Consider the following 17,163-nt stretch of genomic DNA (forward strand, 5'->3'; position numbering starts at 1 on the left):
TTTGATGGGGGACAAAGTATGTCTATTCAATTCACACATGATCATAGAAGCAAAATTAGAAAACACAATTCTGGGGGCACTTGGGTGGCTCAGTCGGTTAAGCGTCCAACTTCGGCTCAGGTCATGATCTCGCGGTCCATGAGTTTGAGCCCTACGTCGGGCTCTGTGCTGACAGCTCGAGCCTGGAGCCTGTTTCGAATTCTGTGTCCCCCTCTCTCTCTCTGACCCTCCCCCATTCATGCTCTGTCTCTCTCTGTTTCAAAAATAAATAAACGTTAAAAAATTTTTTTACAATTCTGCAAAAGGAGACTATCTCAAACAGAAGAACTTCAACCAGAAATGACCATTGGTAATAGGTTAAAGTAGAATCTCTCTAAATTGACTTTTTTTAAAAGTTTATTTATTTATTTTTGTGAGAGAGGGACAGAGAGAACATGTTCACACAAGCAGGGGAGAGACAGAGAGAAAGGAAGAAAGAGAGGATCCCAAGAAGGTTCTGCGTTGTCAGCACAGAGCCTGAGTCAGGGTTCGATCCCACAAACTGTGACATCATGACCTGAGCCAAAATCAAGAGTCAGATGCTTAACTGACTGAGTCACCCGGGCACTCCTCTCTAAATTGACTTCTCAACCAAGGATCCATTGAATCAGATTATTGGTGCTCTTTATATCCTTTTTTAAAAAATTGTATTAAGAACATTTAACATGAGATCTACCTTCTTAACAAATTTTCAAGTGCATAGTACAATAATATTAACTACAGGCACCACATTCAGCAGCAGCACTCTAGAATTTGTTCAGTTTGCATAACTGAAGCTGACAACAACTCCCGTTTCTTCCTCCCCTTCTCCAGCTTCTGGCAACCACCATTCTACTCTCTGCTTCTATGAGTTTACTTTTTTAGATACCTTGTGTAAGTGAAATCCTGTCCTCCTGGGGCTGGCTTATTTCACTTAGCATAATGTCTTCCAGGTTTGTTTGTGTCATTGCATATGCCAGGACATCCTTCTTTTTTTTAGTCTAAGTGATATTCCATCCTTATGGGACGCCTGGGTGGCACAGTCAGTTGAGCATCTGACTCTTGATCTCATGGTTCATGGGATCAAGCCCCACGTTGGGCTCTGCGCTGACAGCGCAGAACCTGCTTGTGATTCTCTCTCTCCCTCTCTCTCTCTGCCCTTCCCCGCTTGCGAATGTTCTCTCTCAAAATAAATTAATAAAATATTAAAAATAAATTACTTAAAAAAAATTCATCCCATATTTCTACCAGATTGTCTTTATCTGTTCACCCATCAGCAGACATTAAGGTTGTTTTCAGATCTAGGATATTGTGAATAATGCCGTCATGAACATGGAGTGCAGGTATTTCCTTGAGACTCTGATTTCTTTTGGTTACATACTCAGAGTGGGATTTCTGGATCATATGACAGTTATATTTTAATTTTTTTGAGGAGCTGCCGTACTATTTTCCATAACAGCTGCAGCATTTTACCTTCCCACCAAAAGTATACAAGGATTCCCATTTCTCTGTATCTTTGCCAACACATTATTTTTTGTTTGGTTGTTTCATTTGTTGTTTTTACAATAGCGATCCTAATAGGTATGAGGTGATGCCTCACTGTGGTTTGATGTGTATTTCCTTGATGATTAATAATGTTGAGAACCTTTTCATGGGCCTGTTGGCCACTTGTATGTCTTTGGAGAGATGTCTGTGTAAGTCCTTTGCCCATTTCTAAATCAGATTATTTGTTTATTGCTATTGAGTTATAGGAATGCCTTATATATTTTGGATATTAACCCATCATCAAGTAGTGGGATTCTCAAATATTTTTTCCCTATTTTATAAGTTGCTTTTTCCTTTTGTTTCCTTCTGCTTTGCGGAAGCTTTTTAGTTTGAAGTAGTCCTACTCACCTGTTTTTGCTTTTGTTGCTGTGCTACTCATGTCATGTTCAAGAATTCATTGTAGGGGTGCCTGGGTGGCTCAGTCAGTTTAGCCAACTCTTGGTTTCAGCTCAGGTCATGATCTCATGATTTTCTGAGTTTGAGCCTCACATTGGGCTGTGTGCCGACAGCACAGAGCCTGCTTGGGATTTTCTCTCTCCCTCCCACTCTGCCCCTTCCCCATTCATGCTGTCTCTGTGTCTCTCAAAAATAAATGAATGAACTTTAAAAAAAAAAAAAAAAAAAAAGAATTCATTGTCAAGACCAATGTTAATTAAGAAGCTTTCTCCCAATGTTTTCTTCTAGTTTTATAGTCTCAGGTCTTACATATAAGTCTTTAATCTATTTTGAGTTGATCTTTTTATGTATGGTGTAAGATAAGCTTTCTACTCTCAGTTTCATTCCTTTTGCATGTGGATATCCAATTTCCCAGCACCATTTTTTGAAGAGACTCTTTTTCCCATTGTATATTCTTGGCTTCCTTGTGGAAGATCAGTTAACAGTTTTGTGTGGGTCTGTTTCTAGGCCCTGTGTTCTGTTCCATTTGTCTGTGTACCTTTCTTTATGCCAATACCATACTGTTCTGATTACTGTAGCTTTGTAAAACACTTTGCAGTCAAGATAATGGGACGCCTCGAGCTTTGTTCTTTCTCAAGATTTGCTTGGCTCTGTGGGATCTTTTGTTGGCTCCAGGTGAGTTTTAGGAATTTTTTTTCTCTTCTTGTTAAAAATGCTATTGGAGTTAGTTCCAAATAGCTCAGAGTAACTCATCCACTCATTAATTAATGTGTCCAGTTAGCAGATATGCAGTGAGCATTCCCCGCAAGCAGAGCACTGTGGGAGGTAATGACACCCTGGCTTCAGTCAGCTGCTTTCAAGCTCTGATGTAGAGTTTCGTTTTCTTCAGGAATTCTCCTTGGTCTTTTAGGCCAGAGCGATTACGTGAGAGGGCCAGATGTCCTGGTGACGGATGTGCCTCGGGATAGAGGCCTGTGAGAGGCGTGCGGAACTCATTGTCTTATGGCTTCTCTCATCTTTCAGGACAACTTAATACTCTCTTCTCCACTCACTGTAATTTCACTCACTGTAGTTTATCTCTAAATAATCTCTCCTAATTCTTATATGGTTAAATCACTTACGAAATGTTTCTCATTACCTTATCCTTGCTTTTTATGGCTATTACTTTCTTCTATGAAACCAGTTAACATCAGTAATACTGACATTATTTGCTTACTTGTATTTGGGATTTTTTTTTTTTTTCTTTTAGCCAAAGCCTATTCATTGACCGGCACCCTCTTTGCGCAGGTAAAATACTCTTCAACAAATTAAGTAAATTGTTCTTCACTGTTTTTTCCTACTCGTATCACTCAGTTATTGTGCGTTGACCTCTGCGATGTGCCAAACTCTGTATTAGGTACCGGGGATTCAGCCCTGACCACACCACCTGATAACTTCTTTTCCCATACATACATTTCACCCCTGACGTCCTAGGGGATGGACTGATCAAATAGAGAAACCAGTATGTCATATTTAAGCCTCTAGGTCTGCACGTAGGATCTTCCCATGAGAAACCGTCACCGTTAACATAAGTGGAACAAGCAGATACAATATGTTATGAGATAATTCTCCCTTAATTTGTGTACGGGTTTGGGATGTCATCTGATCAACTCCGTCTAATAAATATTGTTTTTCTTCTGGCTTGAATTTCTGTATGAGTCAAGGATATGCTTTTTGCTTTTTGTTTCTAGTCAGGAAACACGTTTGCAAAGAAGATACCATATTTCTTATGTTTTTTTGGGGACTCCAGAATGTGCCAACCACATTGTGATTTTTTTTTTAAGAATAGTGTATTTCTGTATTTTAAAACTAAGCTGAAATGCTCTTTCTCCTGTCTTGCCTATAAATAAGAGATTCTAAAGCAACAAATGTCATGTCTGATGTTCTTTGTAGAATGTACTAACCTCCTTTTCCTAACTATAGAGTTTATTGCTTAGCTCAGAATTTCTCCCTTAAAACTGTCACATCCCTGGTGCCACAGCTTAGGAATTTTAAAGGATCAAACCAGCACAAATCCATTCGTAAGGCAGTAGATTTGGTGTATTTGTAACAATTTAGATCATTAATGCAACAAGCAGATACAATATGTTGTTAGAATCTCCCACAAGTCATAAGTCCACACAGTTGGATTTTTTGTAGCACAACTATGGCACCTCCAGGTTACCCACCCCACCCTTGAGCATCATAAGGAGTTAATAATGATCAGTGGGCATTATGCTTCAGTAAGTAAAAAACCAACAACAAAACAACAACAAAACACATTTTTATGGAGTTGGATTTTTTTGCTTAGAGCCTTTATTTTTAAAAATCCAGCGGCATGAAATGTACTGTTTCTATGAATGATTTTCATGTAGCATAATTATTTTTTTTTAAAGCCAGGAGAGTTAAGTTTAGTTAGCTGATCCTCAAAAATCCACTTGTCATACTTAAGATCATTTTGTGTCTGAGTTTCATTTCAATTGTGATTTATACACATGTATACATGCTGGTGTGTGTGAAGCAAATTATCTGAAGTAGGGTTCTAACCAACTTTAATTTTTTTTAGTTAAGGTAATACAAAGTATCCAATGACTTAAAATTTATATAGTTTCCTGAATTAAGAGAATCTCGAAAGTGATGCTTGCCTTTCATTTTCATATGAGTGTAATTTGCAAAGTAGAAGGTTTTGATTTTGATGGAGTCAAATTTATCCATTTTAATTTTATAGTTAGTGCTTTTTATGTCCTAAGAAATCTTTACCTACCCCAGGGTCATAAGGATGTTCTCTTTTCCATTGATCTGTGTCTGTCTCTCAGTCAATGCCAAACTGTGTTGATTCTGTAGTTATATATTAGCCCTTAATATCAGATAAAGTGATACTTCTTTATACTTCTACTTATTCTTCTTCTACTTCTTCTACTTATTCTTTTTCAGAATTCTGTTAATTCTTCTAGGGCCTCTGCATTTCCATATAAATTTTAGAAGAAGCTTATCTTTGTCTCAAAAAAAAAAAAAAAAAAAAAAACAAAACCCTTGTGCTGGATTTCGAAAAGAATTGCATTCAATCTATAGATCAACCTTGGAGAGAATTAACATCTTTGCGATGTTGAGTCTTCCGGTGTGTGAATACTGTGTCTTTCCATTTTTTTAAGTAGTCTTTTATTTCTTTCATCAATATTTAATAACTTGCAGCATAGAAGTCCTTAAATGTTTTGTTAAATTTATACCCAAGTGTCCCACTTTCTTTATGTGACTATAAATGATATTATACTTTTAAATTCCACTTCCCATGTGTTCATTGTTAGTATGTGGAAATGTGATTCATTTTTGTATTTCAGTCTTATGTGCCTGCAGCATTGCTGAACTTGCTTAAAGGTCTAGGAGTACATTTTGTAGATGCTTTGGTGTTTTCTATGTAGACAATCATGTCATCTGAAAGTAGAAATAGTTTTATTTCTCCACCTTCCATTCTCTATGCCTTTTATTTCTTTTTCTTGCCTTACTGCAGTGGTTAAAACTTCAAGTACTGTGTTGATTAAGGTGTTGAAAGTACACATCCCTTATAGAGTATGAAGTTAGCAGTAGGTTTTTGTAGATTCTAATTATCAGATTGAGAAAGATCCCCTCTATTCCTGTTTGCTGAGGCTTTTTATCATTAGTGGAGATTTTTCAAATGCTTTTTTCTGAGTCCATTGATATACAATTTTTTTTTCATTCACCTGCTGACATGATCAATGAAATTGATTTTCAAATATTAAACCAACCTTACATACCCAGAATAACCCCCACCTGACAATGGTGTATAGCTCTTTTTATACTTTTCTGTATTAGTTTAATACTTTGTTGAAGATTTTTCTATCTGTATTCATGAGAGAGATGGTCTATCGTTTTCTGGTTTTAAACTCTCTGGCTTTAGAGTCAGAGTAATTACTGGCCTTATAAAATGAGTTGGGAAGTGTTCTTCCTTTTCTGTTTTTTCTGCAAGAGACTGTAAAAATTCCTCTTAGCTCTTCTTTAAATGTTTGATAGAATTCTCCAGTGAAATTGTCTGGACCTGGAGATTTCTTTTCTTTTTTTAATTACGAAGTCAATTTTTAATAATTACAGTACTTTTCAGGTTGGCTATTTCATCTTGGTTGAGTGTTGGTAGTTTGTAGTTTTCAAGGAATCCATCTACTCTCAGCTTACAAATTTATGACTATGAAATGGTTCATAATATTCTCATTTTTTTAATGGTTTCAGGATTTGTACTGATAACACCTGTTTCATTTCTTATATTAAGAGAGCCTTCTGTCTCTTTATCTTTGTTAGTCTTGCTATAGATGTATCAATTTTATTGACCTTCTTAATCCTAGTGAAATTGTTGATTTCACTGATTTATTATTCCTTCATTCTGCTTGCTTTGGGTTTACTTTGCCTTTGGGGGATGGGATCTCAGATCATTGATTTGAGAACTTTCCTTTTTAACATAAGCATTACGTACCATACATTTCTCTCTCAGCACTGCTTTCCCATGCCTCAAAATTTTTGATATGTTGTCTTTTCATTTTCATTCAGTTCATGTAAGTTTCTATTTGAGATTGCCTCTTTAATCCATGGGAAAGTAGTCATTTGACCCATAGGTCAAGGAAGGTCAAAGAACTGTGTTCTTTTATATCCACATTTGGAAATCTTCCTGTTGTCTTTCCGTTATGGATTTCTAATTTGATTCCATTTGGATAGAGAACATGCTCTGTGATTTTTACTTACTTTAGATTGTTCTTCATAAATTGTTCTTTTTTTAGGATTTTTATTTTATTTTTTTAATATGAAATTTATTGTCAAATTGGTTTCTATACAACACCCAGTGCTCATCCCAACAGATGCCCTCCTCAATACCCATCACCCACCCTCCTCTCCCTCCCACCCCCCATCAACCCTCAGTTTATTCTCAGTTTTTAAGAGTCTCTTATGGTTTGGCTCCCTCCCTCTCTAACCTTTTTTTTTTCCCCTTCCCCTCCCCCATGGTTTTCTGTTAAGTTTCTCAGGATCCACATATGAGTGAAAACATATGGTATCTGTCTTTCTCTGTATGACTTATTTCACTTAGCATAACACTCTCCAGTTCCATCCACGTTGCTACAAAAGGCCACATTTCATTGTTTCTCATTGCCACGTAATATTCAATTGTGTACATAAACCACAATTTCTTCATTCATCAGTTGATGGACATTTAGGCTCTTTCCATAATTTGGCTATTGTTGAAAGTGCTGCTGTAAACATTGGGGTACAAGTGCCCCTACGCATCAGCACTCCTGTATCCCTTGGGGAAATTCCTAGCAGTGCTATTACTGGGTCATAGGGTAGATCTATTTTTAATTTTTTGAGGAACCTCCACACTGTTTTCCAGAGCGGCTGCACCAGTTTGCATTCCCACCAACAGTGCAAGAGGGTTCCCGTTTCTCCACATCCTCACCAGCATCTATAGTCTCCTGATTTGTTCATTTTAGCCACTCTGACTGGCGTGAGGTGATATCTCAATGTGGTTTTGATTTGTATTTCCCTGATGAGGAGTGACGTTGAGCATCTTTTCATGTGCCTGTTGGCCATCTGGATGTCTTCTTTAGACAAGTGTCTATTCATGTTTTCTGCCCATTTCTTCACTGGATTATTTGTTTTTTGGGTGTGGAGTTTGGCGAGTTCTTTATAGAATTTGGATACTAGCCCTTTGTCCGATATATCATTTACAAATATCTTTTCCCATTCCGTCGGTTGCCTTTTAGTTCTGTTGATTGTTTCCTTTGCAGTGCAGAAGCTTTTTATCTTCATGAGGTCCCAATAGTTCATTTTTGCTTTTAATTCCCTTGCCTTTGGAGATGTGTCAAGTAAGAAATTGCTGCGGCTGAGGTCAGAGAGGTTTTTTCCTTCTTTCTCCTCTAGGGTTTTGATGGTTTCCTGTCTCGCATTCAGGTCCTTTTTCCATTTTGAGTTTATTTTTATGAATGGTGTAAGAAAGAGGTCTAGTTTCATTCTTCTGCATGTTGCTGTCCAGTTCTCCCTGAACCATTTGTTAAAAAGACTGTCTTTTTTCCATTGGATACTCTTTCCTGCTTTGTCAAAGATTAATTAGTTGGTCATACTTTTGTGGGTCCAATTCTGGAGCCTCTATTCTATTCCATTGGTCTATGTGTCTGTTTTTGTGCCAATACCATGCTGTCTTGATGACTGCAGCTTTGTAGTAGAGGCTAAAGTCTGGGATTGTGATGCCTCCCGCTTTGGTCTTCTTCTTCTTCAATATTACTTTGGCTATTCAGGGTCTTTTGTGGTTCCATACAAATTTTAGGATTGCTTGTTCTAGCTTTGAGAAGAATGCTGGTGCAATTTTGATTGGGGTTGCATTGAATGTGTAGATAGCTTTGGGTAGTATTGACATTTTAACAATATTTATTCTTCCAATCCATGAGCACAGAATGTTTTTCCATTTCTTTATATCTTCCTCAATAAATTGTTCTTCATTCTATGACTTCCTGATGGAAGCTCAGGTTATTGATTTTAGAGCTTTCTTCTTTTCTAATACATGTGTTTAGTGTGCTGTGAACTTCCCTTTAATACTGCTTCTGCTGCTTCCCACAATTTTTTGATAAGTTGTATTTCATTTTCACTCAGTTCAAAATATTTTTTTAGGTTTATTTATTTTGAGAGAGAGCGCACGTGAGCAAGCAGAGGAGGGGCAGAGAGAGGGAGAGAGAATTCTGACATGGGTCTCAAACCCACAAGCCATAACCTGAGCCAAAATCAAGTCACACGTTTAACCTACTGAGCCACCCATGCTCCCCCACTACAAAATATTTTAATTTCTTTAGAGACCTGTTCTTCCACCCATGTATTATTTAGAATTTAATTTTTAAAATTTCAAATATTTGGGGATTTTCCATCTGTCTTTCTGTTACTGATTTCTAGTTTAATTTCCAGTTGTGGTCTGAGACCAAAGTTTGTTTGATTTCTCTTCCTTTAAATTTTTTTATGGTGCAGTTTTATGTCCTAGAATGTGGTTTGTCTTGAATAATATTACACATGAGCTTGAGATGAGTGTGTATGAATGTGTATTTTTCTGTTGTTGGATGGAGTATCTGTAAGTGTCAATTAGGTCCAGTTGATTAATGATAACTAACAACTGTATTCTCTCTGATGTTCTGTTTTCTGGATCTATCAACTACTTAAAGAGCTCTAATAGTGGATTTGTCTGTTTCTTACACTTCTATCATTTTGTGCCTTACATGTTTTGATGCTCTGTTATTAGGTTCATACACATTTTACATTGTTATGTCTTTTTGGAGAATTAACACCTGTATCATGATGTCATGCCCCTCCTTATGTCTGACACTTTTCTTTGTCCTGAATTGAAGTCCATGTCATCTGAAATTGATATAGGTATTAACATGTTCTATCTTTTCCCATCCCTTTACCCTTAACCTGTCTGCCTCTGTATGTTTAAAGTGGGTTTTTTGTACACATTATATATTTGGGCCTAGTTTTTTCATCTGCTTATAGAGTCTCTTTTAATTGGTATATTTAGGTGATTTAAATTTAAAGTGACTATTGATTTAGTTAGATTAATATCTACTGTGTCTATAATTATTTTCTATTTTTTACATTCTTATTTCTTTTCCTCCCTCTTTTTCTGCCTGCTCTGGTTTTAACTGAGCATTTTACATGATTCTATTTTATCTCCTCTATTAGCATACCCATTATAGTCCTTTTTCAAAATGTGTAATGGTTTCCTTAGAGTTTACAATATGTATTTTTTTCACTAATTTAAGTCCATCTTCAAATGACTCTATATTACTCAATGTGTAATAAAGGTGTCTTGTGACTGAATATCCCACATTCCTCCCTGTCATCCCTTACAGAATTGCTGCCCTTCGTGTCAACATCCATCTGTTGTAGTCACACACTACATTGCTACCCTCATTACTTTAAGCAAGTTATACTTTAGTTCAATTGAAAATTAGAAAACTATTTTACTTTACCTTTATTCATGCCTTCTCCAGCAGCCTTCCTGTTTTTATTTAGATCTGAGTTCTGTTGTTTTCCTCCTGGCAATGAATTTTCCTCAGTTATCAGTTTGTCTGAAAAAATCTTTATTCTCCTTTACTTTTGAAGGATAATTTTACTGGGTATAGAATTCTAAGTCAGTGATTTTTTTTTTTTCTTTGAGCACACTAAATATTTTCCTCCGCTCTTTTCTTGCTTGCATGCTTTCTAATATGTCCACTGTAGTTCATATGCTTGTTCTTCTGTAGGTAAGAGTGTTTTCCCACTCTGGCTCTTTTGAAAATTTTCTTATTCTTTTTTTCTAGTTTGAGTATGATATGCCTGTGTGTCTTTTGGGGGTTGTTTTGTTCTGTTTTTGATATTTATCCTGCTTGGTGCTCTTACACTACTGGATCTGTTACTAATTTTGTAAACTTCTTAACCATTATCACTTCAAATATTTCTTTACCTTTCTCTCCTTCTCCTTCTGGTATTCTAATTATGCATATGTTGCACCTTTAGAAATTGTCCCACAGATCTTAGATTTTCTTTTCTATTTTTTAAAATTCTCTGTCTGAAAATTCCAACATCTTTGTCATATCTGGCTCTGGTTCTGACGTTCTGTTTGTCTCTTCAACATGTGCTTTTTCTTGCCTTATGTCTTCTAATTTTTTGTCAGACATATTGTATTAGGTAAAAAAGAACTGAGGTAAGTAGGCATTTAGCGTGCGATTTTGTGTTAATCTGGCTGGGAGTTGGGCTGTGTCTAATATTTGCTATGGTTGTAGGCGTCAGAGGCTTCAAATTCAAATTCATAGTTTCCTTGTTTTAGTCTCCTAAGTTGACATTGGACTTCCCTGTGTACTCTTAAAGAGAGTCAGCATCTTGCAGCTGTTTTATCTGTAATCCACTGTTCTTTTTAATTTTTCTTTTTAATTTATTTGAGAGAGCGAGTATGATTCAGGGAGAGGGGCAGAGGGAGAGAGCAAGAATCTCAAGCAGGCTCCACACTGAGCATGGAGCTCAGCTCTGACACAGGGCTCAATCCCACGACCCTGGGATCATGACCTGAGCTGAAGTCAAGAGTCAGATGCTCAACCAACTAAGCCACCCAGGGCCCCTATTCTTATGCTGGAAACCAGTTACTCTGGTGGTATGGTGTGAGAGAGGAACGTGTTCTGAAGTTTTATGATTATATCTAAGTATTATAGTGGGCCTGTGTTTCTAGGCTATGACTTTAACAAGTTTTTCTTATGTCTCATAGCTTGTTTTTTCCACTGAGGTGGTATGGGCAGGCTAGAGGGGGCTGGAATGGCAACAGTGCCCTTCCCAAGCTAGGATAAGGTTCTGGTAAACTCTTTTCCTCTGGAAAGCAGTCCTTTCTTCTGGACGATGTTCTGGGTGTGACACATGAAAACTACTTCTTTCCTGCTCTTGACTGAGTTACAAGGGGATTTTTTTTTAATTTTTACTATGACAGCCTATAGGATTTCTGTAGGTAAAACCCAAGAATATGTGTGACAATCCTAAGACTGCGGCCCCAGCATTATATGATTCTCAGGCTAGCCTGCGCTCAGCCTCCAGAAGTTCTAATGTCTTCTGTCCAGGCGAGCAAATCCCAGGTGTGACTCTCCAGATTCATCCATCTCTCCAGACTCTGAGGTTGCTCTTTACCCTACACCCTCAGTCCCCTGGTGGCCGGAAGAAAAGTTGTTGGTTTTCAGTTTATTCAGCTTGTTCTTGTATGCCTAGGAGTGATGACTTCTAGGCTACTTACCAGAGATGAAACTACATGTGTCCTCTGTACATTACAGTTATTTTCAAATTTGTTGAGGTGTGTTTTATAGTGAAGGATACTGTCTATCCACGGACATTTGGTGGTGGAAGGGGAGAGTATTCTGTTTTTGGGTGGAATGTTCTATATACCTCAATTAGATTCTTTGGTCAATTGAGTTATTTGGTTTTTCTGTACTTTTGCTGATTGTCTGCCTAGTAGCTCTGTCATTTGCTGAAAGCAAGATGGTGAAGTATCCCCTCTAATTGTGGATTTGTCTATTTCTCCTTTCAATGCTGTTATTTTTAAGACTAATGAGATGATTCACATATCATACAATTCGCCTGTTTAAAGTGTACAATTCAGTGTGGATTTTACTATATTCATGGATATGTGCAGCTAGCACCACAGTCAGTTTTAGAACATTTTTCTTATCCTACAAGAAACCTTGTACCTTTCGGCTGTCACCTCTGTACTCCCCCATACCCAGCATGAAGCAACCACTTACTTTCTTCCTCTGTAGATTTCTCTGCCCCAGTTCTTTGGCTAGGGGGAACAAGCTTTTCTTGGCAATTTTTTTTTTTAACACCGATGCCTGTTGGTGGTTCTGGGTTTCTACGAGCATCCTATCTAGCTATATGGGAAGCAGTAAGAAAACCTAGGAAACCCACTGCTGCCATGTTGCCCCTCAAGTCCCAAGGTCCATAGACTGTCTACCTTCAGTCTATCTTTTAGAGTCTTCCTATGCTTGTTTGTTGTGTTATGGACAGTTTGTTGTGCTTTAATTGTAAGAGGATGGATCCAGAAGGACTGGACTGTTCTATCTTGGCAGAACCAAAAGTCCCCAACCAAATATATTTTGTCACTAAAATCCAAAGGGACCCACAGGGAGTATCTATTACTTCATAGTGTGGTTCCAGATGTAAGTCTTCTGAAACTTTACCAATGCAGTAGACACCTGACCTCCTGGAGGATTTCTGTGTCACCTCTAGTACATGTGTCATATTAAGTATCACGTGTGCTTGCTACTTCCAGTTTGTATTCCCCTCATCAATACAAACTGTAATGTCTTGGTGAAAGGAATGCCTTCTGGCGCTCCCACAGGTTTTCAGGAGGTGGCTGAGCAAGGGGCACCACATGGGATCCACTTTAGAGTTCCCGTTTCTCTAAACCTACGATCTCTTCCCTCCAGACTGTGCAGTGGGTTTCCACCCTGTCTCCTTGACTATAGGCATTACTGACTCAGAACTTTTTTTTTTTTTTTTAAGGTTTATTTATTTTTGAGAGAGAGTGCGAGCATCAGCTGGGCAGGGGCAGAGAGAGATGGAGAGACACCCTGTCAGTGTGGAGCCAATGCAGGGTTCGAACCCATGAACCACGACACCATGACGTGAGCCGAAATCAAGTAGTGACTCAGAACTTTTGTCACCCATTACAGGGGCTCAGGCTAACACGTTAAATCCTGAGGCATATGTGAACACCCTCATTGGCCTGATCCAACCTTAGATTTAGTCCTGCTGGCTGATTTACTTAGAATCCATTTACATGCTTGCTGTCCAGGTTCCTGCTCATAAACTTTGGCAAGATCCTGCAACTTCTTCATGTATGTTCTCTTTCCCAGTAGCAGGCCTTGCAATTAATTTTCCGGATCGTGCTGGGATTTGACACCCCTTATGGCCCTAAAGACAGTGACCATTGATGGTAGTGGGTCCTGAAGAGAATAGGTGCTTCCTTTTTAGGTAACTACCCCAGATGAAGTCAGTGCCATATTTTTTATGGAAGGAAATGCTCATTGTCTTAGAAGGTAAAAAAGGCTATTTCTGATGTGAAGAAATGTTTAGAGATATCAGAGGTTCAAGGTTCTTAGCTTTGTGTCTCTACAGAGGTTTCCATTTCAAGTGTCAGGGTCCTACCCCTTCCCAGCCAGTACCTTTACCTTAAGAGACTCCACATAAATGTACTTGTACCTGGCATGTGACTTTGCAACCTGTACATTCAGGCTTCAGACGTGCCCCTCCTATAGTCTCATGGAATAAGAACTCCTTTAGGACCACTGCAGAAATGTAGATTCTCCCCCTATGCCTTGAGTGGAGACTTCAAGGCACGAAGCTTAATTGGGGGTAGGAATGGAGATGAGGGCCTGTGAGTGATAATCTCTTTAGCAGTTGGAAGAAGCCATCTTGCTCCACAATCTCTGAATTCACTGTGATGCCATAGCAATCAAGGGCCTCAGCCATTGACTTCCCAGTGCCTTACCCTCCCTTGGCAGTCTGTTTAAGTGATACTTTGAGTACTCATGATGTCAAACCATACTGCACTTTAGCAGTACCCCATTTGTCCCTAGCAAGAACGCCCTACATGCACTTACCAACTCAATTCCAGAATTCCACCTGGATGGACTATTTCCTTACACCCCTCCTTGTAACACTTACTAAATCGGTTGGGGAACTGGCTAGAACACACACATTAGCTGGGAGTTTGGAGAGAAGTGAATGGAGAAGGCCCATTTGCAGGAGCTGAAGCAGGGTTCAGAGCACCCAGAAGGATGATAAAGGCACCTGGAAACTTAGAACAGTAGGAAGCTTTGCCATCTTATCCTTCGGCCTGAAGGACTAGGGGATCTAGAGGCTGCTGAGAACCGAAGCCAACAGAGGGGCTGCCCAATAGAAGCTCTAGTCAGGTAGATGGAGTGGGGTACAAATACCCAACCTTTCCACAAAAGCAAAAAGGTAACTGGCAAAAATGGTCACAATCAAAATTTTCAGAACTCTGGAAATTAACAAAAGGCTTACATCTGATGATTATTTACTTAAGAAAAGCAACTGATGCTCAGTAAGAACATAGACCTTTGCAATATAATAACCCATCATAACCCTATCTTGTAATTTATAACCTTGAAAATCAAGAATCTGCAATCATAGGTAAAACCAGCATTCTAGCAGCAACTGGAAAGGGGTACAAGGAGCTTCTTCAAAGGTCCAGTGCCAGAGCATTGTCACTGTCCTACTTGGTGGTTCACTGATAGACCCCACTTGCCAGGCTATCTTTATTTGATGTCAGAGCCCACCAATGCAAAAAGCCTCTTCTCTGAGAGTGTTTATCAAAAGCTGTCAAACCAATTACAGGCAACTGCTTAACCGTCACAGCTGCCTGAGGCAGTATGGGGCCAATGATAGACTAACCACAAAGTGAAAAAGGGAAGTCGAGGGAATAAGGTTTCTGTGGGGGCTTTATTTAAAAATCACTAACAAATTCCTGGAAGTCTGTATGGCCACATGCATGCATAGGGATGTGAACATGCTCAGGAGAGACCCAGGAAGGCCCTGAGCTCTCCCCTCTGGCTGATTTTGAGGCTCCTTGCAAGCAGGAAGTGAAAGCTGAGGCAGAGTTGGTGCTACCCGGCAGAGTGTTGAAGTGTTACCGGAGCCATACAAGAAGGGGAGCTCTATCCTCCCATCAGCCAAACCTAGCTGGCAGCCAGTTGGTAAGGGAATCCAGGATTGATCCAGAAATATAAGACAAAAGAATCTACAGAGGTGGGTCTAGCTTTGCCTTGGAGGCATTAATCAATGAAGATGAAATGGTAGCAAAGCTTCTTTTGGAAGACTGTCAGAGCCCAGGGGAAAATGAATCAAAAACCCACAGAGAAACAAAATGACCGGTGGTTGCCAGAGACTTGGTGGGGAGCAGGTTGAGGAGGGGGGTGGCTCTCAGCTGCAAATGAAGACAAGGAATTTCCGGAGATAAATATATCTTGATTTTGGTGTTAGGTAACTAGTTGTTTAGTTTTCAAATCTCATTCAACTGTATACTTAAAACAGGTAAATTTTATTATATGTTTGTTAATATACCTCAATTAACAGGGCTTTTAAAAAGAAGTAAAGAAAGAAATATTCAACTGCCCTAAATCCTCCTGCTATGCCTCCACTGGCCTAATCTAGTAAAAAACCAGCCATCAGGCAGCTTTGGTGACAAGGTCTGGAGATATGGCCTTCGTGGGCTACAGAGAAAGGCAAAGCCTGGATTAAAGGGTAGAGACCCAGAAGACAGTCAACACAGGGGATCCTGTGGAAACAACAGTAAATTATTCTCTCCTCACAGGAGGATAGCACTTCTGATGGGAAAAGCAGACCTCTCATAGCTGGAGAGGTCCAGAGTGGGTCAGAGGGCTCGTGACTCCGTGTGGAAAGGTGCTGATGGGAGTTTGAGATGGGATTCCTCTGCTTTGTGGGAAGAAGACCCCCAAACTCTCTTACTCAGATTCTGAAATTACCTCTACAAACAATCTGTGTGAATATTTGTGGGATAAAGTCCTTAAAATCACATTCTTACAAGTTCTTCAATATTAAGTGTTCTAGCTAAATTTGGTGATGTTTTCTGTTACGTGATTTTTAATAACGCATTTCAAATTCTGTTACTGTTTTGTTGGCCCTCAGAAGCGGAATTCAGACCGTAACATGGAAAAAGCTTCTTTTCCCTCAGCTGCTAAGTTGGGGGATATTATGTCATTCGAAAACTGGTAAAAGAATGAGCACGCGCATACCTCACCTGATTCCAGTGCTCAGTTTTAAAAGGAAATTTACATTTCTGTTGTGTACTTTTGGGGGGCCGTGCCTAATCCTTTACTTTAACCAAGAAAAAGACTGCCTCTCATGGAAAGAATCCTGAGACTTTCATCTGGAACTCACAGTGTTCTCTCCCTTTTTTCCCCTTCCAGGAGGACAACAGTTAGTTTTGTGGCTTACTGCTGCTCCGCCCAGTGTCTGCAGACATTTGACCTACTGAGTTGATAAACACTCGAGAGCCTCAGGAGTTTTGCCAGCTTGACACTGCAGTTGCCTGTGTATCGCACACTGTTTGTATGGCAGAGGGACGGGACGGTCCAGCCTGGCGGAACAGGCCCTTACATCCTGTCCTGTCAAATGCGGGGGACTGCAAGGACTCTCTGGAAATGTCCCGATTGAGCTCAGAGCTGAAATGCCTTCACCCTTCCCCCACCCCAAGTTGGAATAGATCCTCCCCCAAATTAAGGACCCCTTGTCTTCTGTGTTTTTCTTTTTATGTGAGTATGTCTCATAAGCAAACTATGTAGTGTGATGTGCCTCCCCAAATCCTCAAAGCAAGTTTCAGTTCCCTGAAGAACTCTCTGATTTGATAATACAGCCAAATTAACTTTTGAACACATATACCTTCAAGGATACTTTTAATCTCCTCTCTTTCTTTACCCAGAGGATTATTTCCCCACAGATTATTCTCCCAGGTCTTTACCGGAGTCCAGCAAACTCCAGTGGCCTCCAGAATATTGAATATCGGGCGGCGGAGGGGGTGGGGGGTGGGGGAGACTGGGGAGGCTGGGGGTGGAGGGAGAAGTGCCTGAGTTGGCAGCGAAGTTTAGACTC

At 39.4% G+C, this 17,163-nt stretch overlaps 1 protein-coding gene across 5 annotated transcripts in view; it reads left to right on the plus strand.

Moving 5' to 3' along the window:
• The window catches only part of LRRC28 (leucine rich repeat containing 28), a 180,658-nt gene extending 163,864 nt beyond the window's left edge, over positions 1-16,794 (plus strand). For all 5 annotated transcript variants that reach the window (XM_060617781.3, XM_060617780.3, XM_060617784.3 and 2 more), the window contains one exon: positions 16,482-16,794. In XM_060617781.3, coding sequence (XP_060473764.1) covers positions 16,482-16,554 — 73 coding nt within the window. In that variant the 3' untranslated portion in view covers positions 16,555-16,794. The remainder of the gene's footprint in view (positions 1-16,481) is intronic.
• Positions 16,795-17,163: the final 369 nt, after the last annotated feature.

The sequence above is a fragment of the Panthera onca genome, chromosome B3 (genome assembly GCF_046562875.1).
Source record: "Panthera onca isolate mPanOnc1 chromosome B3, mPanOnc1 haplotype 2, whole genome shotgun sequence".
Classification (NCBI taxonomy): Eukaryota; Metazoa; Chordata; class Mammalia; order Carnivora; family Felidae; genus Panthera; species Panthera onca.